Genomic DNA, 10,995 nt, shown 5'->3' on the forward strand with positions numbered 1-10,995 from the left:
AAGTCCGGATCCCATCACCCTGCCAAATTAGTTTAAACCCCCCCGAAGATTGCTAGCAAACCTACCTCCCAGGATATTGGTGCCCTTCTGGTTCAGGTGCAACCCGTCCTGCTTGTACAGGTCCCACCTTCCCCAGAATGCAGTCCAATTGTCCAAATACCTGAAGCCCTCCCTCCTACACCATCCTTGCAGCCACGTGTTCAACTGCACTCTCTCCCTATTCCTTGCCTCACTGTCACATGGCACCGGCAACAACCCAGAGATGACTACTGTCTGTCCTAGCTTTCAGCTTCCAGCCTACTCAGAGCTCTTGAATGACGTCCCCATCCCTCTTCCTACCTATGTCATTGGTGCCAATGTGCACCAAGACTTCTGGCTGCACACCCTCCCCCTTAAGGATTCTGAAGGCACGGTCCGAGACGTCTCGGACCCTGGCACCCGGGAGGCAACAAACCATCCAAGAGTCTCGCCCATGCCCACAGAATCGCCTGTCCGTCCCTCTAACTAGAGAGTCTCCTATAACTAGCACTCTCCTCCTCTCCCCCTTTCCCTTCTGAGTCTGAGCCAGACCTCACGCCACAGACCCGGTCACTGCAGCTTACCCCTGCTAGGCTGTCCCCCCCAACAGTATCCAAAGCGGTATACCTATTGTTTAGGGGAATGACTACAGGAGATCCCTGCACTGCCTGCATCCTCCCCTTCCCACCTCTAACTGTTACCCAGCTACCTCTGTTCTCTGGCGTAACTATGTCCCTGTAGCTTCTATCACCTTCTCAGCCTCTCGAATAATCCTCAGATCATCCAACTCCAGTTCCAGTTCCAACTCGTTCTGTGAGGAGCAGAATCTGACTGCATTTCCTGCAGATGAAGTCAGCAGGAGTATCGGTGGTCACCCCTACCTCAAACATCCGGCAGGAGGAACATTCCACTGCCTGCGCTGCCATTACTCTACACTTTGTCTCCAAAGCAAGAACACTGAGTAGCTTACCTGTGAACTTTAAAGTTAGGTTAGAGGAGGAGGATGGGAGGGAGGCCCTACTATGACCACTACTGATTTTTGTAAGAAGCCACCCAGCTCATTAGTGTCCTTTGGGGAAAGAAACCTGCCATCTTTGCCTAGTCTGGCCTATGTTCCTCCAAACCCACAGTAATGGGGCAGACTCTTAAATGCCCTCTGGGCAATGAGGGATGGGTAATAAATGCTGTTTTAGCCAGTGAGTGATACCTACATCCCGTAAATAAGTTTTATTCTTAACTCTTTTCTTTTGTTTAAAATATGAAAATTGGCCATAGCATGCCACATTATGGAGGGAGATGAACGGTAGGGGAGAAGGGGACTCTTCACTTAGAGCAGCCTGTAGATGTGGGAAATAGGGCACACTGATATCTAATTAGAGAACTAACCCACTGTCAGCCACCAGAAGGCCCCCTCCACACTGCTGTATTGCTCACACCCCCAGGAGTCCACCTGGAAAATACATTTGTTGGAGGCTAACTGCTTCAACAAGCTCAACTGGCTACCTACTATTTTCCCACTAAACAATACCACCTATGAGAAAATGCCCAGTGGTGTAGTGGAAGTGTGAATGTATATTCTCACCTACCTCAAGTATTCATTCCCATTGAAACCTAGATGTTCAGCACAATATTACATGAGAAAATGTTGACTCAACACCATAAATGCTGTCTGATCTATCAAATATTCCAAACATCTATGGCATTTTGCATGAACACTTTTATATGTAAATACACTATTGACTATCGCCTCTTTCCTTTCAGCATTCACTTGTGCTGTAGGTTCAAAATGGGAGCACTAAAACAGCTGTAAGTAAAAATAGTACATTCTTTACCCTACAACTAAAGAGGTGGGGTCAGAAGTGAGACCAATGTGGTTATCTCCAGTCAAAGGCTGTTAAACACTCGAAGCTGCAGCACTCTTTCACAAAGCACATGCACAACTCATCTTCAGGTCTGGCAGAGGAATCAGTTTGCAGTTGCTTATTGAATATGCACACTTCATACGCAATATTTACTAATTGCATCTGGTTCAAAGGGAATAAAGAGGTGTTAAAATGCCATACAGCTTCAAGTTGGTAGTGCCAATGTATTTTATGACAATTCTCATTGCTGATTGCAACACAAACACATTTTCTATCGCACATCTTCAATAAATCATCAACTTGGTGATTCAAGCCAAAGATTACTGGCTGAAGTTACACTCCAACACTCCCCAAATTGTTACTTCATTCATATCATGCATTCTCTCAACTAACATTTTTCAGATTATATTAAATCAAAGACTTCAAATACACAATACAATTGAACTATTCAAGCAGCTAGCTCTTGTAAGATTCCTTTTGTGAAACTTGCACCAACAGAGACATGTTTGTGGGCCCTGGTTATGCTTAAAACTACTGCTGTATCCCATGTGATGGTAACTGCATCAGGTGTGTTACTGTATTAGTGTTGCAGCTTGGACTATTGTTCAACAATGTTGCATTACAGACTTCATTTGTACACAATTAGATTTTTAAAATTTCTATTCTTGTGTTTTAAATAAAGTTACTGCCAAATCGGTTTTGTAAATAGTATAAGCTAACTTTAGAAAAAACTGATCTAGTTTAGGAGAACTCAGAAGCATCACCTGTATCTCATATAGCTTTCAGCTTCAAGTCTTATTATGGTTTTGGGATTTTAATTATGCAGCAAAACATATTTCTGATCATATTCCCAATTCTCAAAATGAATGCAAGAGAAAACTAAACAACCTAATTATATTTCAATTATGAAACCTCACTTGCTCTACTGGTGCATGCTTGTATTCAACTGGCTGTTTTAACATTTACCCAATTAGCATCTCCTGCAATAGAAGAAACTGGGTGTGACTATAATAGGTATTAAAGAATCCAACAGACATTTATTGCAATCCACAAACATTATATTCCCAAGTCACATGAGCATCTAAAGAAACATTAAGGTGTTATGTCACGAGAGGAACATGCTTCTGCTGGTGTTAGGCTTCAAGTGATCTGAGGAAAGATGGAGGGAGATGTTTAAGTCACAAGCGATGATAGTGACAGTAGCATGAGCATGTCCCTTACAGGTATACTGTACATGGGGCATAAAACTGGTACATATTTTACACAAAGAAATTCAGTTAAAGACTTTAGGTTATAATCACAGTGCACATTTACAACATACTCAAGTGAATCAAAGGGGAAAAAAAAAAAAAATTGAACAAAGCAACAGGAATTCTTACCAGCTGCCATGTGGATGAGAATGCTCTGATTTGGGCGCAGATTTGCAAAGTCATAGATCATCATATATGCAGTAACATAATTGGCTGGAATGGCTGCAGCCTCTTCAAAACTCATCCCGTCAGGCATCAGGAAGGTATTACTAGCCGGAATCACAACCAATTCTGACCACAATCCTGCTCTGTTCATTACAATTACACTGTCACCAACCTATTAAAAAGATAGAGAGAAAGAGCCATTGAGTTAGAGTTGGAAGCAGCAGCCAACAACTTGGGACTTATGCATAGCATTGTTGTGTTCTTTGACTTTGTCAAAAGTGGGGAGGTTGGTCATTTATGACCAAAGATGTTCGATCACTATAGCGCTGCCAATAATTAAAGTCAATTAGTTGTTTGCCAAATTTAATTCACACATTAGACAGGTTCATTACACTTTCTGAAGTGTAAATATCTTAAGCTTGCACCCTAACCTCACAATAGGACAGCCTGAATGCTTCATTTAACACGATTCCTTAAGAAGGGCCTGTGCCCGAAACGTCGAATCTCCTGTTCCCTGGATGCTGCCTGACCTGCTGTGCTGTTCCAGCAATAAAGTTTCAACTGCTTCATTTAACAGTTAAACTTGGATTTCAGGGTCAATTTCAAAATTGATTATTGAAAAAAAAGCATCTTAATAGGTACAGGCATGGCTGACTGCTAATCAATAACCTTGTACTCCACACTTCCAATTACCTGTGATCTATGTTTCAGGAATCCAACTACAAAAAAGATAAAAGTAGTAACAAACAAAACGTCACATGGAGGTGAAAGGTCAAAGAGGAGAAATTGTATCTTCGTAAGCTATTTCTGCCTGGTACCTCATTGTGTGCGCTTTGAGGACCCTTAGAATGATGCCTATTTGGCAGGATTTCAGATATTTTGGTTAACAATGTTTTGTCACAGAACATATTGCAAACAGTAATAGAACTACAACAGCCCACTGTTCACAGAAGGCTCTCAGGACATTGGTGGACACCATTTGCTTCTTGCTCACATCCACATAAGCAGATCTGGGTCATGTAAGAGGTAGGCAACCAGGGTGACGACTACAGGTCAACACAAACTTCAATCATCCAAATCAGAATGAAATGTACTTTACTTAAAAAAGATTTTATTGGTTCTTCCCCCAACGGAGCACTGTTTTTAATTTCCCCATTTAATAACAGGCAACCAACCCAACCTAAGCAGCCTATTGTCAGACTCCAATATAGTGTTCACATTGTGCCCTGAAAAAGTTAATCCATGCCATGTTCCAATCAGTTCAATTGGGACTTCATTGGATTGCTGATGATGCAAATAAAAGGGAATCATGAAAACTGCACTAACTAACCAATTTCTAACCAACGATACATATAAAACAGAATTAAGGCTGGTGTTATGCCCTGATGGTAAAGCAAAATGTGTTGATACCAAATATGTTGATAGACCATCATCTACAGCATGAGATGATATGATGCAAATAGTCATTCACAATGATTTCTTCAACAGGACTAATCTCAGTCAGGACTACAGAAGGAAGAGAAGAGAAACACTGCTGTTTAACACAGTATTGGCTCCGTCCCCCTTTTAACATCAAATTCATCCACAATTCAGCATACCCTGGAGCAGAAAGTGTGCTACTGCAAAAAAAAATGAAGCCAGCCTTTTCTTTTTCGCATTCTACTACCCCTCCCCCCCCCCCCCAAAGCAGCTGCACCCAAAGCATTCTCACAAGAAGGTCATAGATGCTGACACTATCACTTGTGGAAATTACTTCCAAATCAAAAAGAACCAGTATCTGTTCACAGCAACAAGTTTGCAATGACGTCTTGTTTAATTGGACTGAATGAAACCCCACCCCCCACAAAAAGTTTTAAACACAAATCCAATAAATCTTACAACTCTTAATCTCTCAACTCCCACCTCATTACTTTTGATCACAAAATGTTGCACAGCCTTCCAAAACAATGAAATCTAATTAGAATAGTTTACTCAAACAAGCAGTTTTGCTTAATTAGGCATTAACTAAATCAATACAGTGAATTAAATGGGCGTCAGGGTTTAATTTTTATATCCTTAGGCCAAGAAAGCTTTCTAAACAAGTTTGTTAATGTCTCATGCATCTGGATAACAAAATATTCTGGTCTGGTACAGGAGTCAATCTTTCAAGATTTGATCATATTCCCACTGTTTTCTTTCAGTGCTTCTAATTGCTTAGTAATGTCCAAAATCTCACTGAACCCTTTCTGCTGCTTGGCACATGTACACAGTTTGGGGCTGCACAATATCGCACATTTGCTTTCATGCATCATCAGCAGCACTTAAAATTAAAGCCACTAAATTCTCTACCTCCACCTTATCATGCTCAATGCATTCTTGGCCCTGTGGTCACACATTCTGGTTTCACCAACATTTATTTCATTGTTTTCTTTTGTAAAAACATCAAACTTTTTCTACCTCCACTGCTTGGCAATCTACTTATTTCTTTCAACTGCAGAATTGAAAATGTTTTAAATGCTCAACTGTGTTATGACTCCTGTTCTCTCATCTCAGTTTTACACCCACAAGTTTTTCAGTGGTTTGGCAAAATAATTAAATTTAACTGTCCATGTTATTCATGAAAATTTGATTACTGAATTCTTTAAAAGATTTGTCATTACTAATGACATACCTTACATTTTTATATAACCATTTCATCCATTTGCCACCTCAGATGATATGAATCTCAATTGCAGTTGATTAGATTAGATTCCCTAAAGTGTGGAAACAGGCCCTTCGGCTCAACTAGTCCACACTGGCCCTCCAAAGAGTAACCCACCAAGACCCATTTCCCTCTGACTAATGTACCCAACACTGTGGGCAATTTAACATGGCCAATTCACCTGACCTACACCTTTGGACTGTGGGAGGAAACCCATGCAGACATGAGGAGAACATGCAAACTCCACACAAAGACAGGCAGCTAAGGCTGGAATTGAACCTGGGACCCTGGCACTGAGGCAGCAGTGCTAACCGCTGCCATCGTGCTGATTAAATGTACTGTGTAAACTACTGATACTTCAACTGTAAATGCTTCTAACCCCAATTCTGATGGCACCCATTGAATAAAGGTAGCCCCATTCCCATCCAAACTCTATCTAGGCTACACAAAAACAAAACAGCCTGCTCACACCAGACACGATGGTGTGGGCAGACAGTTTTATCCTGGTCACTGAGCTGCTTATCAAGCCTTTACTTGCACATGCCAGACAGACTGCTTATTTCTCACCGAACTATCATATTAACAGGGGCAAGGTTATGGTATCTTGACCACAGATTTTATGTTAACATTCTTCTCCCCACCCCTAGTCATAGAAAATATGTCATGAAGATCCTGAGTAAGACGGGCTGAATTTTAACAGCAGCATTGTACACTGGATGCTGGAGATGGGAAGTGGAAAACAATATGTGGAGAAGCTCAGCAGGTCCAGTAGCAGAGGAGTTGGTAGCATGGTATTCATAATACCTGAGCTAGTTATCCAGAATCCAAGGCTAATGTTCAAATCCCACCATAGCAGATGGTGAGATTTGAATTCAATAGCAACTTGGAATAAAAAGCTGGCTTAATGGCAATTACATAGGTGCCGGGAGAGTGAAAGCCCTGGATGTAAAGGCCACGTTCGACTGAATCCAGTGTCAAGGAGCCCTAGCAAAACTGGAATCTGTATTGGGGGTAAACTCTCCACTGGTTGGAGTCATACCTAGCACCAAGGAAGAGAGCTGTGGTTTTTGGAGGTCGATCATCACAGATCCAGGACATTTCTGCAGGAGTTTCTCAGATAGCATCAGAGGCCAAGCCATCTTCACTGTTTCATTAATGATTTTTCCTCCATGACTTCAGAAGTGGGAATTTTCAATGGTTGCATGATGTTCAGCACCATTTGTGACCCCTCAGATACTGAGGAGATATTCTATGTTCAAATGCCACAAGATCTGGACAATATCCAGGCTTGGGCTGACAAGTAATATTCAAATCACAATAAAAGGCCTCCAATAAGGGACAATCTAATCATCATCCCTTGACATCCAATGGTGTTACCATTACTGAAGAAGGGCTTATACCTGAAACGTCGATTCTCCTGTTCCCTGGATGCTGCCTGACCTGCTGTGCTTTTACAGCAACACATTTTCAGCTCTGATCTCCAGCATCTGCAGACCTCACTTTCACCACCCAAGACAAAGCAGCCTGTTTGATCGGCACCATAGCCACTCCCTCCACCGACACTCAGTAGCCACAGTGTAGCTATAAGATGCACTTCAGAAATGCAAAGAACCTTAGACAGCCCCTTCCATACTATGACCACTTCCATATAGAAGGACAGCGACAGCAGATACATAGAAGCACCTCAACATGTAAGTTCCCCTTCAAGCCACTCACCATCCTGACTTGGAAATGCATTGTTGCTCCTGGGTCAAAATTCTGTACTTCCCTCCCCAAGGGCATTGTGGGTTAATTACAGCACAAAGGTAATATCAAGGCGGCAACTGATCACCACCACCTTCTCAAAGGGAAACTAGGGACAGGCAATAAATGCTGGCCAGCCAGCGAAGTCCACATCCCTCCAATGAATTAGAGATGTGACCATGTCAATTGTCATAGGTGCTGCTAGACGTGCTCAATTTCTCACTCAAATCCCTCTTGTCTGTGCTCATCTCAAATTAGAAAATATTTATAAAGGATTAAAGATTTTATGTTATGACTTACTTCTGCAGCAGGTGGGATTTGCAGCCAAGTCTCTCTGCCTAGGCGTAGGGACACTGCCTGTGACCTACTCTGGTGCTACAGTAATCAATACATCACCCCATAAGCCACCACCAGCAGCTCTCAGACAAAGTTCTCCAATTCCTCTCCCAATTAGTTTTTGCTTCTTCTACACACACCACTCCTCCCAATTTTCTTTCACTGCATACACGCCATCTTTAGTTTGGCCACACCTCTGAAAAATGCTAGAATATTTTTCAACATTATAAGTAGTACTATCCAAAGATGTTGTTGCCTTGAGGCTTGTACCTGAATAACCCCATACCCCACTGAATGATGGTATCTAATGCCCATCAAGAAATCAGCACATTCCAAGTCGTCAGGTGGGAATCTGGAGTGGGAGTATTGACTTACAGGATTGCATGTAAACTTTTTTTAAAAAAATCAATTACACCCCCACCCCAACAAGGGCTGAGAAGTGCCAACTCTGCATATTGGTTGCACTCCTGCAGGGAGTGCCCAGAGATCAGGGAGATGCTAGACACTTGGCACCTCCCACTGCAGGGAGTTTAAAAAAACTGACCAATTGTTAATCTCCGTCGCTAGTCTGACTAGACAGCTAAATGCTGCATTTAACTGCAAAACAGAGCATCTTAACTTCATCTGTTTGAAGGAGCACAAAAGACAAGAACAAAATTCAGTTCATATTATGACAATAACGTTATGATGAATAGTCAAAGAGAACCAAAAAAAGTGAGCAAAACAACTATTTATAAAAAGTATAATCAAAGTACTATAATATACAGGGAAATGCTTTTCCACCTCAAAAAGATAATTTATTCATACCATTTGCAGAAACCAATTCCAAAACATTTGAAATTGCATGTTGTAAATCCAAAAAGGACAGGTCCTTTCCATTACTACTCAGAAGGAAATGATGGGAGTGGCACTCATTTAAACATATGGAACTCCATTTTATTTTACTAAGATTATTTAATATATTCCAAACACCCAGCCAGATGTAAATGTAAAACTACACTGGAGCTACTTCTACAGGTCTGAATAGCACATGTGGATAATAAGTAATTCTTTTGTTTTTCATTTATTTTAAAAAATGAACACATCTGCTAAGGCTATTGAGCATCAGAACACACACACAGGAAAACAGATTCTAAATTGACTCTGGGGGGCGGGGGGGGGCAAGATACCCGCTCCTCATGGAAGAGAACCCCGAAATTTGAGATTGCAGACTAGAAAGATCTCGAACCTGCTTTTCTATTGGGTTCAGGGAAGTGTAGAAATTACCCGCACGCAGCTTAACTCCCTCCACCCTCCTCCAAAGACCCTGTTGTCCTCAGAAGGATTTGGGCGGTGGCTTTAGAGATCTGAGCAATGCAACTTCTTGGGGGGTGGGGTGGAGAAAGAAGAAATAAAACGGGGAAGGGGTGAAAGCAACAGGTTTGCAGGGAGCGGCTTACCTTTCTGTCGGTCACATCGTCCCCGACCGCTTCCACCAGCCCAGAACACTCCATGCCTGGGACGAGTGGCGGTGAAGCCGGCAGTCTATCGTAGAGACCCTGCCTAGCCATCAAGTCAGCGAAATTCAAGCCACAAGCCTTGACTCGGACTAGAATTTCGCCTGATTTCGGAATCGGGGTATCCTTCTTGAGCTCCACTTTTAATTTATCATAGCCTCCGAAGCCAGTCAGCACAATGGCTTTGTATGTAACCACTGGCTCCAGCTCTTTGGTTGCCTGCTGAGGCTCCTGTTCTAACGGCGCTTCTTTAACTTCTTCCACAGACATGGCTCTCTTTCTTTTTTCCACCACCCCCCACTTCTTCCCTCGTCTTCTCCCTCTCTTCCCTTTCCCACCCACCCCCAAATTAAGCAACAAAAATAAAACCACGCTAACGGGTGTAACAACGAACGGCGGATCTCTGAGGAAACCCCGGCCCGAGCTCGACTCAAATGCACGGTCCTAGGCAAGTCGAGGTCTATTTGTCAGCGAGGGCTCTCTGACGATGTATCGACCTGAAAACCCGGAGCTGGAATGTAAAGCTGAGGGCCTCAAACGTCACTGAAGATACAGCCACTGCATTCATTCTTCAGACGCGTCACCCTGCGACTTTTTTTCCCCCATTTCTTCCTATCCAATTGTAAAATCAGTGCCTCACAGTGCAGTGCTGATTATCTATAAATAAAGAAAACCCACACATACTGATTATATTGTCCTGCTAATTGGTAAAGTCACCACAGTCATTAGAGAGAGAGAGAGGACTGATGGTAGTTTGATCTGAGGGTCACTCCAGCTCAGGCAAGGGGAGAAATTACCTATAAAAGAAAAATACTCACACATACTGATTGTTTTGTTCTAATTGTTATGTCCTCCCACCGATTGGTTTAGAAACACACTCAATGTCAATTTAATCTCATGGGTCATATCCCTGAGCTAAAGTATTACATTTTTGTCATTAGACATATACAACATGGAAATAGACCCTTTGGTCCAACTCCTGATGAAGGGCTTTTGCCTGAAACATTGATTCTCCTGCTCCTCAGATGCTGCCTGACCTGCTGTGCTTTTCCAGCACTACACTCTCGACTCTGATCTCCAGCATCTGCAGTCCTGACTTTCACTTTTGGTCCAACTCATCCATGCCAACCAGATATCCTAAATTAATCTAGTCCTATTTGACCCATATCCCTCTAAACCCCACCTATTCATATACATATCCAGATGCCTTTTAAATGTTGTATTTGTACCAGCCTCCACCACTTCCTCTGGCAGCTCATTCCATACACACACCAGCATCTGTGTGAAAAAGTTGCCCTTTATGTCCCTTTTAAATCTTTCCCCTCTCGCCTTAAACCTATATCCTCTAATTTTGGACTCCCCTATCCTGGGGAAAAGACCTTGGCTTTTCACCATACCCATCCCCTCATGATTTTATAAACCTCTTTAAGGTCACCCCTCTGTCT

The 10,995-nt window shown here is 42.4% G+C and overlaps 1 protein-coding gene across 1 annotated transcript in view; it reads right to left on the minus strand.

The window, feature by feature from the left end:
- The window catches only part of vat1 (vesicle amine transport 1), a 49,046-nt gene extending 39,138 nt beyond the window's left edge, over positions 1-9,908 (minus strand). Inside the window, exons 1-2 of the mRNA XM_043675016.1 lie at positions 9,494-9,908; positions 3,260-3,467 (exon numbers count right to left, since the gene is read on the minus strand). Of these exons, the coding sequence (XP_043530951.1) occupies positions 3,260-3,467; positions 9,494-9,820 (535 nt within the window). The 5' untranslated portion in view covers positions 9,821-9,908. The remainder of the gene's footprint in view (positions 1-3,259; positions 3,468-9,493) is intronic.
- Between the last annotated feature and the right edge of the window lie 1,087 nt (positions 9,909-10,995).

This window comes from Chiloscyllium plagiosum, chromosome 33 (genome assembly GCF_004010195.1).
Source record: "Chiloscyllium plagiosum isolate BGI_BamShark_2017 chromosome 33, ASM401019v2, whole genome shotgun sequence".
NCBI lineage: Eukaryota > Metazoa > Chordata > Chondrichthyes > Orectolobiformes > Hemiscylliidae > Chiloscyllium > Chiloscyllium plagiosum.